This window comes from Eptatretus burgeri, chromosome 9 (assembly GCF_056783735.1).
Source record: "Eptatretus burgeri isolate ZD-2024b chromosome 9, Ebu_testis_v1, whole genome shotgun sequence".
Classification (NCBI taxonomy): Eukaryota; Metazoa; Chordata; class Myxini; order Myxiniformes; family Myxinidae; genus Eptatretus; species Eptatretus burgeri.
The window spans coordinates 17,140,410-17,160,668 of record NC_140969.1 but is presented as its reverse complement, the minus strand read 5'-3'; the positions used below and the strand labels follow the sequence as shown (position 1 = coordinate 17,160,668).

General features: G+C 41.3%; 1 protein-coding gene across 6 annotated transcripts in view; it reads left to right on the top strand.

Annotated features, from left to right (window-relative positions):
• The window catches only part of LOC147019626 (trafficking protein particle complex subunit 6b), a 71,394-nt gene extending 51,831 nt beyond the window's left edge, over positions 1–19,563 (top strand). For all 6 annotated transcript variants that reach the window (XM_085894174.1, XM_085894177.1, XM_085894176.1 and 3 more), the window contains 3 exons: positions 8,872–8,955; positions 18,514–18,607; positions 19,347–19,563. In XM_085894174.1, coding sequence (XP_085750300.1) covers positions 8,872–8,955; positions 18,514–18,607; positions 19,347–19,378 — 210 coding nt within the window. In that variant the 3' untranslated portion in view covers positions 19,379–19,563. The remainder of the gene's footprint in view (positions 1–8,871; positions 8,956–18,513; positions 18,608–19,346) is intronic.
• Positions 19,564–20,259: the final 696 nt, after the last annotated feature.

Below are 20,259 nucleotides of genomic sequence, written 5' to 3'. Positions count from 1 at the left end.
CGAGAATATTGTGTACAAGAGAGAGTCTACAAATTTGGAGTGGAGGCTTGCTCGGGTTTGGAATGTTGGATTTTTTTTTCTACTTTATAATGGTGCCGTGGAGAGTGAGAGGTGCAATTTATTTGTAAGGATGTGTGCTGATGACAGCTCTGCACTTTGTTAAGCTCATTCTTTTCCATCATTGTCTGTGCTTGGTGATCCCTCAGTGGGGCGAGATCAAATTACAGATGTGCGAGAGAATCTCTGTTGGACGTTGCCTATGATTTGACATGAAAAGCTTGTTTGGATTGCAACTACCTATTTTTTTTTTTTTTTTGCATAATTATCTTTTTTCTTTTTTCCATACATTCAGATTATTATTTTTCTTCTCGACTGGAGTTGTTGTTGCACTGTTTTTAGGAGGAGACGAGTCGATTTGTGGATGAGTAACCTCTGCAGTTTTATTGTGAAACAAGAAAGCACAACTCGACAGTGCAATATCCAGCTCCATCTAACTTTTGGATCCTTCGGTCTATTCCAATTGGAACAAAATGGAAATGCATTCTCAAACTTCACACTCATCGAATAATATACGACTGGATGGGTTACTGACACCTGATACTACTGACACCATCGTTGGTGCAATTTGTATGATTGGTCTTTTGTTTATATATCTCCTAACCACTGACTCACTGATATTTGTTTCGCACTGTCTCGGTGGTGTAGAAAGCTCAAATTTTGCATACTGATGCAACTCAAAGCCAATATGTCATCATGAAAAATCACAAAACGGTTGGAAAAATTACTTAAGCTAACACATGGGCAAATAAAAGTCAGACGTTTCAAGATCTGTCTGCTCATTGCAGCTCATGTGACCCAAGACAGTGGAGCTTCCACTGGGACTGGTTGCTAGGAAACAGTAACAAGTGCATATGGTTTTATAACTTTTGCCATATTTACATTAAAAATTGCGATAGCTGTAAACTTTTCAATAAAGAGTTCATTCTAATCATGTATTCATGATTTATTTGAGTTAATTGCACAAAAAAATGAACAATTTTATTTTACACCACGTTTCCAATTTTTGTCTTCTTTCATTATATAACTCATCAAGGCGCTGTCACACCTTGACGATTTAGCCAGAAATGACAACGTATAAAAATGTATGTAAAACGTTGGCGTACGCTGAAATTTTGATGTTTTTTGTTTCATGTTTTGGTCGTATTCATAACGTTTTGGTCGTATGCATTACATATTAGTAACAGGCAAAGAACGTTTCGTTGTCTTTTAGATAACTTATACCAACGAATGATTAGCGTGTTGTCGGCGTTCACAACCTATGCCCAATGATAGTTTAACTTAGGCATAGCGCGCTGAACGTATCGCCGACGAACTCGTGGCGTAGCCTGTTAAAAACCTGCCTCACGCCGATTGAAATCATAACTGCCTGAGAATTGGAAGTGTCAACATCGCAGTCACACCTTGACGATTTAGCCAGCATATGCCGACCTATGAAAAATGTGTCTAAAACGCTGGCACACGTCGAATACGGTATGGGTAAGTTGTGTAGACGTTAAGAGCATGCTGAAAAATGATGAAGTACGCTGTCATATTTCGTGGTACGTTTAGTACGTCATGAAATTTCAAGCATGCTGAAAATTTTACGACGTACTCGCCTTATGGCTCGCACGTTCCGCTACGCTGGGAATAAGTTGTAGGCACGATATGCGATCGTTGTCACACGTCGGACAAACGTTACTTGTAAGTTACTCATAAGTCGAAACACGTCGAGGTAATGTTTTGCATACCCGAAACTTAATTTTTAACCTATGAGTAACATTCTTTGAACCTATGTGTAACGTATCTCAAACGCACATTGTCGTATGTAGACGAATTTGAATGACGTTTTCCAGACGACCACAGAACTTGCTGAACGTGTTTCTAACTTACATCTACCGCATAATGGCGATTTGGCAGTGTTTAGGGGAATTGGTATGTACAAATGGGCTTCACAAGAGGAACCCGTCATTGTTCCAGACTCCATGTTGAGTCGATGTCAATGTCAGTAGTATCAGTCGTGGTAGTATTAGGTAAGTGTGGTGGTAGTAGTAGTAGTAGTAGTAGTAGTAGTAGTAGTATTGGTATTGGTAGTAGGTGAGGGTGATGGGGAGAGTTTGGGTGATGATGGATCCTCGTTGCGTCCACGAATAGGAGACGACTTTGCACCATTGTTCGATGTTCTTTTCAGCTAATTTTTTTTTTCTCATTCCCACGATGAACTATTTTTTTGTTTCAGTTTTTAAAGTATTCAAAACGACTTGGACAAATGCATAATGTACTACTAATGAACACAGAACGCTTCGATAACTTATAGATAAGTTATTCCAACGATTGATTAGCGTGTTTTAGGCGTCCACAACCTATGCCCAACGGTAGTCTAACGTATGCTTAGCGTGGCAGCGTATCGTCGACGATTACGTGAGGTTTTCTATTCATAGGCTGCAACTTCACTTTTAATAAATGGCTGTCACTCGCCTATTGTTTTTGGACGCTGGTGCTCGGCAATTGAAATCGTTTCCATTGAACGAGTTAAATTGCTTCCACAGCACTGCAGTCACGGCACCAACAGCAGCAGGCTCAGTGCCAGCCTCATGCCAGGCTCAAGCGGATCCCTGTAGAAGGTGTACTGCTTCGTTATCCTTGGACCCACTCTGGCTAGCAGCTCGTCGAATATCGCTTGGGGGCATTCGCAGGAAGTTGATGAAGGATGCATGGTCCTCGTTCCGGAGTTCCACCATGAGCTGGTCATATATGCCGTTGTGGCGTCGCCTCCCGATCCATGGTCTGACCCAGTTCCTTCTCCTCCATTCACATCCTCTTCTCCCGGCTCTATTGGCACGCAGCTGGTGCAGTGTCATCTCGATGAGGTCAAGTTGATGTTGGAGGACAGGTAGGTATTGTCGTCTCAGCCTTGCCGTATCCTCCATCTCTCAGAATAACATGGACATGTACTCACCATGAAGTCTAAAAAAAACGGGTTCCTCCTGCGAAGGCCCTTTTTATATACCAATTCCCCTAATCGCTGCCAATACGCCATTATACGGTATCTGTAAGTTAGAAACGCGTTCAGTAAGCTCTGTGGTCGTCCCGAAGATGTCAAATATGTCTACATACGTATTTGTGCGTAGGACATGCTTTACAAATAATTCCCAAGCACGTTACTCATAGGTTATAAATAAGTCACGGGTACCCCAAACATTACTTTGACGTGTTTCGACGTATGAGGAACTTTCAAGTAACGTGTTGCGAAGTGTGAACAACGTTCGTGTAGCGTGCTTACAAAACGTTACTCATAGGTTAGAAATAAGTTTCTGGTACGCTAAACATTACCTCAACGTGTTTCGACTTATGAGTAACTTACAAGTGACGTGTGTCAACGATCGCATAACGTGCCTACAACTTATGGCCGGCGTAGCGGAACGTGTGAGTCATACGCTGGCATACGTCGTAAAATTTCAAGCATGCAAAAATTTGAGTTCAACCCAAAAGTACAACGTTTAAAGCCAGCGTACTACGGCATATGGCAGTGTTTTTCAGCGTGATCTTAACGTATATGAAACGTATCCATAACGTATTCGATGTGTGCCAGCATTTTAGACAAATTTTTCATAAATCGGCATACACTGGCTAAATCGTCAAGGTGTGATAGCGGCTTAAGATCCTTTAGATCCTGTTAGACCCTTTATAACCCTAAGACCCAATATATACCCCCATTAGACCCTTGAGAACTCTGAAGACCCTGACCCTTTACTCATTTCTACCCTTTGGACTATCTTAGACCCTTCGGCTTTGAGACCATCACACCTTTCCTGAAGACGTATTAATACCCTTTAGACTCTTTTTAGATGTTTTTTAGACCTCTTCAGACTATTTGACCTTTCCAACTTTTCAGACCTTTGACCTTTACAACGAGACCATTTAGACCTTCATTTGCAATCAGTGATATTTCATTTAGTACATCTTTCCATTTATTTGCCACACAAAATGCACCACACAAAACAAGTCCTGTCGAGGTGCTGCAATCTTTGATTGCTTTTTCTCGTTGAATTTGGTGTTGGTGTAGCACAGGCATTATGGACCGAATGGCCTCCCTTGCATCAAATTTCCTTGTTATATCTTCGTGGCAGGCACACCCCAAGCCCAGTGCCCTCAGCGGTCGCCTGGCCCGAAATCTCACCCTGGATGCTCCCTCCATTACTTATTGTAAACAACATTGACATTGAAAAATAGCTATGCTTGCAGAAGCATTTCTTTGTAGCTACTTTGTCATCCTCTCTTTAATTTTCAAATTATTGATGAATACCTTGAAGGATAGCTTAATCGTAGCATGTCCTTGCACAGAGGGGTGTCCCCACAATTACTTCCATCAGCGTTGAATTGTTTGCCTTTTTTAATAACTTCTGCACATCATGTTGATCGAATATCACATGAACTTCATTACATCCATGCATGTTTACAGTAATCACTCTGTTGAATTTGTGCATTCATTTTTCGAGGTTGTCACCTATTGAACAGATTTGAATGATTTCCCTTTCATGAATGGTGAGTCAAAGCAAAATTATATAAATAAACAAATGATTCCAGACTTGGTCATGGAATGGTTGGAGTGTTCGCTCTGAGTCTGGGATGTTGGTTGTTCGAACCCTCGCCGAGTTATGTCCATTCTGTTTACTTGCTTCATGCTCGGCATTTAAAAGGATAGAGGCCAGACAAACAACCACAAGTTATCAAAACTAGCCCAGGCTTTAATGGGCTTAATGGCCTCTTCCTGCATCAAAGTTTCATTAAAGGGAACTCTTATCAACTTGAGTTCGTTTGACTCCATTCCACTTTCCAAGTCCTGTTCTGCCAGAACCAAGAGTTTCTAAATGAATCTTAAGTTTACCTTTGTCTGTGCACAGAGAAACCAAGCTATCTGGGGGCAAAGAGTGGTCTGGATATATTGGAATCTATACATGCCATTGGCATTAGTCCAATTGATCTCTGGTCAGGGCCTTGTGGCTTAACCAAGAGGGCAAACAGTGAACGATTTTCACCAAACCAGCATAGTTGTATTCATAAGAGCTATCCTTTAAGAAAAAAAAAAATCAGTGTAGTTATCTGTATTCCATGACATTTTGTTCATCCACTGCATTCCATCCATTACTTCTCGTTACCTCCGCCACTGAAGGTGAATGGAGGTTATGTTTTCGCCACTGAAGGTGAACGGAGGTTATGTTTTCACCACTGTTTGTCTCTTTGTCTCTTTGTCTGTTTCCATGTTTGTCTACCTGTGAGCAGGATATCTCAAAAAGTTGTGGACAGATTTAGATGCAGATTGGTTCAGGTCCAGATGCAGATCCCGCCAATCAGTGGGATACAAAACGTAAACGGTTCAGCCTGGCCGAGACATGCGCTCGACTGAGTGCCATTCTAGTTTATTACTTGCTGTGCTTGCAGAAGCATTTATTTGTAGCTGCTGTGTCATCCTCTCTTTAATTTTCAAATTATTGATGAATACCTTGATGGATTGCTTAATCATAGTGGTGTCCATGCACAGAGGGTTGGCCTCACAATTATTTCTATCAGCGTTGAATTCTGTTTGTCTTTTTGATTAGCTTCTGCACATCATGTTGATCGAATATCACATGAACTTCATTATAACCATGCATGCATTCCCTCCATTATTGGTGTATTGAGTATGACTTTTATTCGCGAAGCCAAACGAATTAGAGAGAAGTGGCCTCCTTTGCCCACCCTGAACCCCAGGAAGTATCTCGAGAGGATTGGTCTTCCCATCTGGAGAGGGTTGGCCTCCTCTGCCCACCCTGAACCCCAGGAAGTATGAATTATTTTTACTCATTAAAACCTTCCCGTGCACACCCCGGGTTACAACCATTAGTTTTTCAACTAATTTCACCCAGCGGTTCATGAATGCATAGAGGTCAAACAAACAGACCTCTCAAATTATAGTATATCACCTTGACATACATTTTTTTTTTATGCAGTCGTTTTTCAATGGGAAAACATTGTGAGGTCGTATGTATATACTATCTCGGGCTGTTGAGCGTAGCCATCTTGAAAAGTTAACAAGTCCTGATTCTATCGCCTGCTCTTGAGTTTCTAAACTAAAACAGGTTAATAAAGATGATTAATTGTCTGGTATTCCAAAACATTGTAAAAGTTCATACTTTTATTCACAAGTGTGGGATTCATCCATAATCCGATCCCTGAACTCAGACAAGAGAACCAAGTCTGAACTCAAAATAAACTCCCCACTGGAAGAGGCAATCCTTCCAAAGAAAAAAAATCAATAAAAAAATCTCACAAAAGCCTTTCACATTCGTTAATGTACAAAGAAGAGGACATTCATGTTTCAAGAAGTTTTCATTCATGTTTCATTCAGGACAAGAAGAGGACATGAAGAGGACATTAAGAAAGGTCTAACATCTTGTATTGCACACACCTGTACAAACACCCACTACCCACAGCCAAATTTTACTTTTACAGGCTGTAGCATGTGATTGTATAATGAAGTGAATGAAGCAACAGCAATGTCTCGAATATGAGATAGTTGTGAGTTTGTTTTCCTATGTAAGACCTATCAGCATTTATGGGTATGTTTATTTTTCAGAAGCCCAGGACTGACCAACATACTGATGACGTTTTTTAAAAATTTTTATTGTTACAAGTTTTAATTTTTTTTATTTGACAAAATGTGTTGTTAAACCTCCATGGCAGGCAGTAATCAAGGCCTGTAGTGGTATGACGGTTCATTTCACACAATTGTTACAGAAACGCTAATCTCCATCTTCATCTCTTACGGTTATCTTCACTTTATTTGTGAACAGTTAACCATTCTCGGTGGCATAATGGTTCGAGCACTCGCTCTGAAATTGGTAGGTTGGATGTTGACCCTGCCCATCATGCCAGACATTAAAAATGGTATGTGCTGCTTCTTGGCTCGACACTCAGCATTTAGAGCTCTGTTCTTCATTGCAAGGCCCAGGAGCCACTGGTGGCCTAAAGTGCAGCCCTTGACGTGTGGCTGATATAATACACAAATGTGAAGACATCCCAAAATAATCTGCAATAAATGCGATCAAATTGACTCTGGTTTCAAATGAGTGTTCCAACGCGAAGCATAAAAGTAACATCAGTCGGTGGCAGTACAGTAGGTATACAGTGAACCTTCAGATGGCATGGGTTTCAAGGAATCTCAGGCAACCTACTGTGGTCTGATTTAGTTATCGCAGTATTTTTTTATCGCCAATCACGGCTTTTTAGCCAGGATGAGTCATTGTTTGCCTCCGCGTGTATGATGACCTCCCGTTTCGAAGCTTTTCTTGTTTCTCGTGCACCATTTAATTGAAGTCATGAGACCAGCATAATGAATAGTCATCGAAGAGGAAGAGGACCCTGTAATACGAGATCTGCAAGATCTAGAAGATACACAACAGTTAATAATGGCACCCAAACGTAAAACGATGGACAAAATTTATCATGCCAAAAGGCAGAAAAAGGTTATGACATTGTGCGAAAAAAAATCCAGTTGCTCGATACGTTGGCAAGAGGTGAAAGTGTGGCATCTGTGGGCCGCCATTACGGGATGAGGGATTAGGTTTTTTTTTTGTTTGTTTGTTTCAGTTACATACTGAAATTTTCAGTGAAACATTTTCAACAATGTATATTGTGAAAAGAAAACTCAGGAACAGATTGACAAATGAACATTTGGACTGCTGTGACGGATTACAAATACTGTATGAACAAGGTCACGGAGCATTGGGCACACTTCCGCTCATCTAGATTTTAAAGCAAGTTTTGACATCTAACTTTTTCTATTTGTATTATTATTGTAATATCATCTGTATTATTTTGCTTTAAACATGTACCTTAAGTAGGTGGCTTTGTTATTACATTTTTGGTTTCTAATAATTAAGCCTATGTTGTTTTATTGCACATGCAGACTATTTAGTTAACTTAGCTGTTACGTATACAACATAATTGCATGAAGGATTGCATTGTTTTGTCTTGCATGTGGTGTGGTGGCGGCTCACACTGATGTCTTGTCAGCGAAAGTGGCCCCTCTCTCAAAAAATAGTGAAGATCACAGACTTAGAGGATAGAGCACTGAAAAACCATGGGTTGGCATTCCATGGGTTGGGAAAAATTTCTTCTTCATTTCCCCGCTGATTGTTGAGAGGAAAGTGGTCATAAAGATGGTGTCACCAAAACCCAGAGTGGCCCGGGAACTTGTATCCCTTCCCCCAAGGTCGGCCGCTGTTTGGCCAGTCTAATCCAGTGTCGTCTCATGCATTTATCTGCACTTGTGTGGGTGAGTTGTGTTACAGCTCATTCAAGAGCTGTAGAGCATGTTTTAAAAAGAATTGATGAAACGATGACAAAACACAATGTCAAACAAGTGTTTTTTTTATTTTTTATTTTTTTTACCTTGTGTCTTGAGAACATGTACTCGAAGCCCAGTATTTCTTCAACAGTTGTGGCAAAAACATTTATTCTGACCGAAAACCTATCTCCTAATTAATTTCCTTTGTGCTGATGGGCTTTTAGCTCATCCTGTGGCCTATTTTTTTTTTTTTTACCTGGTCTACTGGAGATGCTGTGGAATCGCTATCAGCAGCAGCAGATAACAAGAAATGGGGATTTGTTGACTGACAAGATGATTGGGAAAGGTGTAAGGGATATGGAGTGAGGAAGGAGGGGCATGATTGAGATTATAGGAATGAGGGAGTGGTGGAGGTGGTGGTGATTAACATATTTAATATGTGATTGATCCCTTGAATGAAAGCGATGTGTTTTCATTTAAATATTTTTTTTATGTGCCTGCACCAGGGTGTCTACGTGCTGCAGGATAACAGATTCCGCTTACTTACTCAAATCTCTGCCGGCAAGCAGTACATGGAACACGCGCCCAAGGTTTGCTCATTTTGATATATATTTTAATTCCATTGTTTTGTGCTTTTTATCATTATGAGGGTACCATTGGCTTTACAAGCTTTGGTAACCTATTGTTTCTGTTCAGATTATTTGTTATTATTCTTTGTCCCATTTTGAGCCTTTTTTTTGCTGGATGATTTCCTTAAACATGTGTTTTCTCAGCAACGACTTGGCCGATTGACACGATTTTAATCATAGGTGCAACTACTCAAGTAGAATTTTGAAATTATAATTATGATGTCATATTGTTACATGGGGTGGCAGCCATGTTGGAAAAACGGGAAAACTTTGGACGTCTTCTTCTCTGGAACCACTCGGTGGAAAAAAATTGAAGCATGGCTCATTGTCAAGATCACCACAAGGACTATATGTGATGTTAACCGTGATGTCATCAGTGAAGTGGTATCCTGGTGAAAAGTCAACATGTAGAATGCTGTATCCCAACAGTTAAAATTTCTGAGGTTCATCTCAGGAAAGATGTGAACACAAAATGTTTTATTATGATGTCATCCATCATGTGGTTTGGCAGCCATATCCTTTTTTTTTTTTTAAGGAAAAAATCTTTCTCCAGAACCGCTTTCGAGATCGAAGTGAAACTGCACAAAAATGATCGAGCCGTGCTGAATAAAGTTTGACAACTATGATGTCATAGGCCACATGGTCTGGCAGCCATCTTGGATTTACCCTAAAAACCTTCAAAAACTTCTCCAGAACATCGAAAACAAATTGAGGGTAAACTTGACAGACTAGTTCCTCGTGACTTGGGGATACTGGGGTCATAAAGAATAGTCGATAGGTCACGTGGTTCGGCAGCCATATTGGATTGAATTAAAATATGAAACAATGGAAACGCTTATCCAATTGAAGTGAAATTTGGCAAATATCATCTACCATCATCGCTGCATACAAGATGAAAATGATGACATCACAGGTCACGTGGTGTGGCAGCCATATTGGATAGAAAAACGAGCCTTATCCGATCAAGATGAAACTTCACGCACGTCATCCTCCACCCAATCATGGGCAGAGTGCAAATTTTCAATGCCATCGGTCACATGAAGTGGCAGCCATGTTCGTTTGAAAACTGAAACTTTCAAACCCATTTTCTCCGCAATGGCTTAACACATCAATATGAATCGCATCACATTGCATGGAGCAAGGGGAGTGGATCATAACTGCAAAGTTTCAAATCGATAGCTAAAGTGGTTTCCGAAATATAATTTTTTATTTATTTTCCATGAAAACAATGTGGCTGCCAAACCACATGACTGAGACGTCGTTGTCAAATAAAATTTAGTCGTGGCTAAAAATATTGGCACCCTTGCACTTTTTTTCAAATAACTCACGATTTTCTCTAAAAATAAGTTGAAATTGACAAAATTATTTGGTCTCCACAATTCTTTATTTTACTGTTAATATTACAGAACTTTTGTTTTTGATTCAGAACTAAATATATCCTTTTAAATCGGAAAATAAAAAGAAAAGGCATTGACAAAATTATTGACACCCTTGACTTGATATTTGGCAGCACAGCCTTTGGACAAAATAACTACAGTCAAGCACTTCCTATAGCCATGAATGAGCTTCCTCCACCTCCCTACTGGCAGTTTGGCCCACTCTTCTTGGGCAAACTGTTCCAGTTCTCCCAGATTTTAAGGGTGCCTTCTTCCAACTGCTGTTCTCGGATCTCCCCACAGGTGTTCAATGGGATTTCGATCTGGACTCATTGCTGGCCACTTCAGAACAGTCTAGTGTTTTGTCCTGAACCATTTCTGGGTGCTTTTTGAAGTGTATTTGGGGTCATTGTCCTGCTGCATGACCCATGACCTTCGACGGAGAATCAGCTTTCTGACACCGGGTTGAGCATTGCGCTCCAAAATGCTTTGGCAATCTCCTGATTTCATGATGTCATGCACACATTCAAGGAACCCAGTGCCAGAGGCAGCACAGCAACCCTAAAACATCACTGAACCTCCTCCATGTTTGACTGGCGGGAAGGTGTTCTTTTCTTTGAAGGCTTTATTATCTTGCCAAAACGAAGTTTTTGCAAGATATGTTAGTCAGCTTGTATGTTTTTTTTTTTTTTTATTTTATTTTATTTTTTTGTCTGTAATCACGTATAAAAAAATTCTGCAGAGCACAGTTATTGGAAATTTTTGTAACTTCGCATATCAGAGGCCTATAGAGGTCCCTTTCAGCGCATAAAATTTTGAAGGTCAAGGTCAAAGGTCAAGGTCACTTTGTCGCAAATCAGGGGAGTCGACGAAACCCTTATTTTTTGAGTAATTTTGATTCGATTGTCTTCAAACTTTATGGGAATATAGTTCATGGTCTGGCGCTCAGCTGATTAATTTTTTGTGGCGATTGGCCTTGACCTTCATATGTTTTTTTTTTTCCTTCTGTAATCACGTATAAATCACTCTGCAGAGCACAGTTATCATTGGAAATTTTTGTAACTTCGCATATCAGAGGCCTATAGAGGTCCCTTTCAGCGCATAAAATTTTGAAGGTCAAGGTCAAAGGTCAAGGTCACTTCGTCACAAATCAGGGGAGTTGACGAAACCCTTATTTTTTGAGTAATTTTGATTGGATCGTCTTCAAACTTCATGGGAATATAGTTCATGGTCTGGCGCTCAGCTGATTAATTTTTGGTGGTGATTGGCCTTGACCTTCATGGTTAGCGCCTGAGGTCAAACATATTTGACCCCAAGGTCAAATTTTCAAGTTTTAGGAATCGTATCGTGTAGTACCTCAAATTGAACACCTCGATGAGTGCTTTCTAGATATGTCAAGCTTGAGACATTATGACGTCATTTGGTGACGTTATGAGGCAAACACATATTTTTCATGGTTACTCTGTAGAATGATTCTCATCGGAATCTCTCGTAGGCAGATATTCCTCAAGGAGTCGCTCCTGGTGGATAGCAGCTCTGTTCACCTCAGTGTGACCTTAAAGAAGTCACACGTGGTCACCTTTTGGCAAGATATGGGTCACCCTGCGGGTGACATTGGTTTATTTTGTTTTCTGTAAACATAGAGATGATGTGCATGTAAACTGAAAACATGTAAATATGAAAGAGATGATGTGCTTTGCCAAAAAGCTCTAAATTGGTCTCGTCTGTCTCCCAGAAGGATTTTGGCTTGTTCAGGTGTGTTTGGGCAAACTCCAGCTGGGCTTTCTTTTGTCTCTCTCTCAGCAGTGGGGTGCTCCTGGGACCCCACCCACTGCTCCTACCATAGAAGAACCCCCTTTCATGGAGTTGGCGTTGGATCGTGTGAGTTGAAACTGTCATACCTTATGTCTGAAGGTCAGCTTGAATCTGTTTGGCAGTTGCTTGAGGTTCTTTCTCCACCATTCGAACAATCCTTCGCTGCAATCTTCAATCAACTTTTCTTTTGTGGCCACATCCAGGGAGGTTGGCTACAGTTCTTGAACTTCTTGTTAACATTGTGTATGGTGGACACAGGAACATCAAGGTCTTAAACTTACTGATAACATTGCGTACGGTGGACAAAGGAACATCAAGGTCTTTGGAGATGGACTTGTCGCCTTGAGATTTTCCATGTTTGGCTACAATCTTATGTCTGACCTCCTCAGATAATTCTCTGGTCTTCTTTCTTTGCTCCATGCTCATTGTGGTACACACAGTGACACAAAACAGCAGAATGACTCCTTTTCTCTATTCAAACCGGTTGAATGAGTGATTTTATATTGCAAGCACCTGCAACTCACCACAGGTGAGTTCAATTCCAAAGTAAAGGAGAATCACCTGCTTGAAATCTTATTCTTTCCAACAACTTCTAAAAGGTGCCAATAATATTGTCTGGGCCATTTTAGGATTTCTGTGTGGAATGAGCTCAGGTTTAATAGTTTTTTTCACCTTTTTTTGTGTTTTGTTCCACTGCAAACCAAAGAAATACATGTGGATAAAAAAGATTTTTTTTTTTTTATATTTCAACAATTTTCTGGAAGAAATGGGGCATTATAGTGGGGCAGATAACCTCATATATGGAATGTATTGTGCATTTTATGACTAAAGCATGAAATTTTCAGCAGTGTTTGTATATACCATAAAGTTTATTTTCAGATTTGACTTCTGAGCCCTATGAGAGGTCATTGACCTTGTACGATGAAAAATCTTCATTTTTGGCATGATCGCAGGAAAAACCTCAATATACACCACTTTTTTTTAAAAGCTATTTTACCTGTTGCTGCACATACCTCTTACTTAGACTCCACATATATCCTACAGGTCACATTTTATATGCAAACAATGACCTCAGCTGGTGTTTATTTAGGCTGGATTAAACAAGTTTAACATGTATGCATCTGTATCAATTATCTGAAGAATAGTGATGGACAGGGTGATAGTAATATAGTTCAGGCCATGTTTGTCCTCTGTGGATGATCTAACAGTCTCCTGAACATGAGCACAGGGCAGTGCACATGAGGGCTGCATTGTTGCACTTGCAGCGCCCGGTGCACCCCTACTTGCACCCACAGTGTATCAGTTCGTAGCAGGATTGTGATGCTTCTGGAAGGGTGGTCCAGAGTGGCTGCCATCCTGTTGCATCCTTTACCCATCCCCAATCAGAAGGGCTTGCGAGCTCAGGGTCAGGAACTCACGCCTGGTTCCAGATGTTGGCCTGGTAGGTAGCACGTATGATGTGCTGCCTCAGAGCAGCCTGTGTGGGTGGGATATTCTCCAGGGTCCTGGACTTCTGAGTGAAGAGCTGTTTCCTCGCTTCATTTACCTCCATGGTGTCGCTGGTTCTGTCGTACACCAGCACCACGAAGCACTCCACTAGTGACATGGACAACTCGCTCACAGCACCTGGCACCTGTGAGAGCTCTTCAAAGGCCTCAGTCACTTCAGGGAGAGCCGTCCACGTGTCCCAGGCAGTCTTCTTTCCCCTGCCGCCGAATGCAGAGACAGTGTCACATCCTGTGATTGCATGGAAGACTGGGAGAGTGGCACAGGTTCTTGGATCCAGCTTGCCAACTACTTTGTGTACACCAATGTACCTGAAACTGACGCCAGCACCAAGAGCTATCCACATTTCTCCAGCTTTATCTTCAGGAATGCAGCCACAGCCAATACCACGACATCAGTGTTGACCGTGCGTATGGTCACTTTTGTGCACCCTTTCTGCACAACATGTTCCATCCTGAAGCATTGGCAAACTCCATTGGCGATGTCGGATGACACTTTTAGGAGGCGGTCATATGAGACACACATCCCGAGATGGAAGAGTGTGTCAATGAGCCCCCTCTTGCGTGTGACAGCATGGACTTTCAGTGCAATGTAGAGTGGAAGTGGAGTTTCACGGTCACGGCTGTGACGCAAGGTGCTTGATTACTTCACTGCCCGTGCATGTTTGACACTGTTGAAGACCAGCAGCTGTGACACTGTTAGGGCGGCAGTTGTGGTGGCTGTGTCCACCAGCTAGGTCTGGTGTTTGATCTTGGCCTCATCCTGAATCATGTTCACCAGAGCCAAGAGTGTTGGTGGAACCGCTGCTTTCTGACATTCGGGCTGGAATGATCCATCAAAGGCGAACTTGGTGTCGAACATCTCTTTGCGCACCACCTGTGTTGCTCACACCAAATGCATGGCATCACTGTCATGGTCACAGGCCTTCCTGAGAGCATCTCCAATGTCTTCTGCAAACGTCAGAAGTCTGTCTCTCCCTTGTGAATGTGCTCTTAGGTCAGGGAAGGCAGACACGAGTCGGATCTTCAATCTGGTGGTATGAATCCGAGTCTCCACTGTGGCACCCAGCTGTTCCAGTTGGACCTTATACAGGTCACCCAGGTCTGCCAGTTTGAAAACAGGAGCACAATCGTCACCACGCGTGTTCTCCATGAATGCCACCAACTCAGCAAAGGCGATGCCATGCAGACGAGCCTCATCCCCATGCTCATCCTTGGAGGCAGCTTGTCTGGCTCTGTTGTAGAGAATGCGGAGGCAGTTGCGGTGATACTTGGCGTCGAGGGCAATCATGTCCCCAGGGGCAAGTTTGGCCAGCAGCTCCGTGTCCTCCAGCTCTAAGGCACACTTCCGAACATTCATGTCTATCTGTTTGGTTGACGCTTCATGTAGGCTTTCAGAGCCAGCTGACTCATTGCAGAAGAAACACAAGGCTCTGTGAGCTTCATGTGGCTGTGAGCAGACCGTGTGTGAACAGTTGAACCACCACTTGAACTCCGCTGTACTAGTCGCTGAAGCTTTGTTTGGTTGTACTTTGACCAGCAGATTTTATGCCACAGAGCACTGTGAGCAATCAGCATGCCCTCTACGCCACCTCCTTCGTCCAATCTGTTCAGATTCAGCTCAGTCGGCATGTGGCCAATGTCCTGAAACTGGAGGAGGTCCTTTGCCAATGACACATAACCGCTACCCACAGGTTTCTTGCTGGATTTGGCTGGACACTGCAAGGCTTCCCATGTTTCTGCTTGGCAAAGAATACAAAGCTTCCAGTTAGTTGGGCAAGGTGGCTTTGGTTGCTTGGATGTGCTGCAAGGTTGAGTTGGATATATCAAGACATGGCGTTTTGACATGGTGACAGCGTCCTACACTACCCTGTGAATATAGTTTCTTCAGGCTTGCCACCACCAGTTGTTAAACAGTTCTATAATCGAAAGATAGCTGTTAGCAGAACCTCCAGGATGAGTCTGACAGGCTATCTGAAACACACAAAGCATAAATAGTGTTAGCGCAATCTAAGATGATTTTACGTGAAAATATCATATTGAAATGTGTTGGACCAATGGAAATTAAATGATTTAGATCATCAAAGTACCTGAAATTAACCACAAATTCTCTGTTGGATATATACACATCTTTATTGGAATAAAAATGCATTGTTTACATCGTTCAACATGTTTATAATGAAGGATGGGATGGTAAAAAACAGTTATCTTCGATGTTCGAGGTCATTGACCTCTCAAGGTCATTAAAGGTCAAACACAGAATGGCTCCAAGTCTGAAAAGAAACCTTATGGTATGTTAGAACTTTCATGCTTTAGTCATGAATTGCACAATTGATTTGCCTATCTGCCCCACTATTATTTGAAAAAAGTGCAAGGGTGCCAATATTTTTGGTCATGACTGTTTATGCAGCAAGGGTCGTGGATCATACCTGCAAAGTCCAGTATTGATTGGTTATTCAGTTTCAGAGAAATAATTATTTTATTTAGTGTGTGGTTTGGTCATAAGCTCCGCCCATTCTGCCACCTTGTTTCGGGTGGCAAGGCCACCAAGGCCACACCTTGCCTCCTCTCCGCAAACGTCACAAGCACCGCCTTTTAGCTCGGCCACGCCTTCCCTCCAGCCGCCCAGAAAACTCGCCCATATTTTCCGCATCACATGTGCTCAGTATGTTTATCGAGGCCTCATTTATATTTGAAGACTGAACAATGAGTCTTTTATCATAAAACAAAGCTACCATGTTGAGGAAAGAAACATACATTTTGATTACACCACAAACTAGGTAATGCATGTTTTGTGGACAACGATCCTGGCAGTGGTCGAATATACACTGCCCAATGAAGGTACGTTAATTCTCTCATATTATGCGGAGGAAAGAAAATCGTAGTCTTTCATTAAAAATACGTTACATTTCCACCCAACTTTTAAAAGCTTATAAAGAAACTGGTGGATATGTAATACACATGTTTCATGTGAAGTGAATAAACATTAACATCGGCTTGGTCGTGAAAGTTTAATATACACCGCCCAATGAAGGTATGTGAATTCTCATGTTATGCAGAGGAAATAAAATCGTGCTCTTTAATAAAATTTTCCTTCGGGAGTTGATAACAAAGGCCCGACGTCCTGCAAGATGCGAGTGGTGCTCGCGGGACTCCCTAACCGGCTGTGGGACCACCTTCGGATGGCTTGTGTGCATGGAAAGAGTCAGAGTGAGCGTGAGAAAATTGCGTGGTATGAGAGCGAGGGAGAAAGATAACCGTGGAGTGGATTGTGTGAATGAGAGGTGTGAAATCCGTGTGACATCCCATGTGCATAAGCGGTGGGAAAGCCGCGGGATGTCCTTTGTGTGGCGATGGGTGTGGAAAGTCCCACGTTGCAAAAACTGCCCATGGGAGCCTATGACAGAGACCCAAAGTCTGCGAGTGGCGCTTGTGTGACGCCCGTCACAAATGGAAGCTGCTGCGGGACTGCCGTCGGACGGCTTGTGTGCATGGAAAGAGTGAGAGTTGGCATGGGAAAATTGCTTGGTATGAGAGCGAGGGAGAAAGAAAACCGTGGAGTGGATCGTGTGAATGAGTGGTGTTCGAAACGCAGCAGGAAAACTCGTGTCGGCCGTGTACATAAGTGGTGTGACATCCGTGGGACGTGTGCGGAGATGGTTGTGGAAAGCCACACTTTGCAAAAGTGGGCGTGGCGAAGCTCGCAGGGTGAGCCTTGTGCGAGTGACGTCTGCAGGGATCCCTTTCATCTCCACTCCCTTTTAAGGCTTCTTCTTCTGAATCCTTTCATCTCCACTCCCTTTCAAATTGTGGGCCAGGTGTCCGTTCGAAGCGGGGTTGTATCAAAGTGGGGCATCATGGTACGTACCCAGCAATAACTGCTCGCAGTTATAAAGCATAGCGCCTCAAATTACCTCTGCCACCGAAGGTGAAGGAGGTTATGTTTTCAACCCTCTCTGTCTGTTTGTTTATTTGTTTGTCTGTTTGACTGTCTGCAGGATAGCTCAAAAAGTTGTGGATGGATCTGGATGTAACTTGGTGGACAGGTTGGGTGTGTGACCACGACAAATTGATTCGATTTTGGTGGAGATCTGCATCTGGATCTGGATACGAGAATTATTTAATTTTTAAAGTGATTCTTCACCACTGAGAGATGGGGCTAAAAACGATATGTAGCATGACTTTTCAAAAATGTATTGGGCCTGATATGTTTTCGTGGATCAGGCATTATGTGGCGGAGGTATGCACTCTACCGAGTACCCTTATAGTTATTATTATTAGTAGTATTTTCTTTGTCTCCATTAAGGGTATCAACAGGGCAAGAGTGAGAATTGAGGAGATCCAGATTCTGGTGGACATTGGCGCCAAACCGAAAAGCTCATTAAGATTTGTGCCCATAATAGATGCTTGCTCAAGAAATAGAGGATGAGTGGTTCTGCTTTTACTTTATGGTTGCAAATTCAAATCGATTGCAGCTGGGAAGTCACGATATTTGTTCAAGTACAGGAAACTAATCGCAATCATCCTTCAAAATAGATTTTTGTCTCTTTAAATAAATGTGCAACCATGTTCACGTTCCAAATTTCTTGTGAAAGAAGAATGAGATAGTTGCCCTTCTTTGCAATTTTGACATTATACAAGTAGTCTGGTTATTTTAACTATTATTCTTGATGCATGGTATTTTCCAAACATCAGAAATCCTCTTATTTTAAATTTCTACATATTATTAACATTCTCGATGAGCCCTGAGCTAATTTTTCGACAGCAGGATTATCGATTTATCAGTCGTTGGATTTGTTCCTTGTGGGAATGTGCGCGTGCAGTTTCTGGCGTTTACATGCGGCCTCGTCCGAGGAGCCCTCTCTAACCTTGGTGTGAACAGCATTGTGACAGCAGAGGTTTCACTTCTGCCTGCATGTGAGTAATTCCTTGCAAAACACTGGAGCTTCTCTTCTGTCATACTTACTAATGAGATAGGTACCTCAACTATAAAAGCACAATGGCTCAATTATGTCACCGAGTATCTCCGCCACCGAAGCTGGACGGAGGTTATGTTTTCACCACTGTTTGTCTGTCTCTCTATTTGTTTGTCTGTGAGCAGAATATTTCATAAAGTTATGAACGTATTTGAACGAAACTTGATGAACATGTTGAGTGTGTGACAATAACGATTTTTTTTATTTTGGTGAAGATCCGGATCCGGATACGAGAGTGTTTGAATTCTAAAATGATTCTTCACAATTGAGAGATTGGGCCAAAAACGATTATATAGTACAATATTTCAAAACTTTGTGGACGGGTTATGAAAAGAACTTGGTGGATGAGTTGCGGAGGTGACAAGAACAATCTGATTCAATTTTGGTTAAGGTCCAGCCTATCATTGGTGTTAAAACATAAACCGTTCAGCCTGGTGGAGGTATGCACTCTACTGAGTGCTGTTCTAGTTCTGATATGTTACTGTTGCACTTTTATGCTGGAAACCTAGTGTCAAGAAAACGAGGAAATACAAAGAAATGAAAACTTTTTTTTGGTGCAAGTGGTTGACCTGGTGCTAGATCTATGCTGGAATTTCTGAATGTTTGTATTTCTTTGCCATGCTAATGCTTTCTCAAGGCCACGTGGCCGAAATTCTTCGAATCAATTTTCTTTGTTTCAGGCAAATTCCAAGTAATGATGCAGAGAGCGTGACGAGTCATTTATGTAATAAAATTCACCAACTCCATTGAAGAATTCCTCTGATCTGACACATTATCATTATACTGGCACTTGTAATTTGCCGTTCAGACCTTCTCTGCACCTATCCCATTGGAACTTGGTCTTTTTTGAATAAGGTGAGATTGTGCTGACATGATCAAAAACAGCAATTTTTAAAATCGAAAGCTTTGCATTCAAGAGCCCTTGATAATATACAGCATATATGTTCAGCCTGCCCATTTGCCTATGTACTCCTATCCTGGTTCGAGGCTGTTTGAATGTTATGTATGCAGGTCGGGAGGTAGTTGGTGGGGTGGTTGAAAATGAAAAGAAACTGCAAGTGTGGGAGGGAAGGGGTGCAAGACATATATATATATATATATATATATATATATATATATATATGTATATATATATATATATATATATGTATATATATATATATATATGTATATATGTATATATATATGTATGTATATATATGTATGTATATATATGTATATATGTATATATATGTATATATGTATATATATGTATATATATGTATATATGTATATATGTATATATATATATATATATATATATGTATATATGTATATATGTATATATGTATATATGTATATATATATATATGTATATATATATGTATATATGTATATATATATATGTGTATATATATATATATATATATATATATATATATATATATATATATATGTACACACAAGGTTGGGAGAGGGTGCACGTTATACATTTTTGAATGAGTAATACATTTGTCGATGGCCCAAAAGATATCCATGCACCTAAAATTGTGTCCCAAAATGTTTAAATGAAGATAATTGACTCATTGTAAACAGAGCTTCTGTTTTTATCGT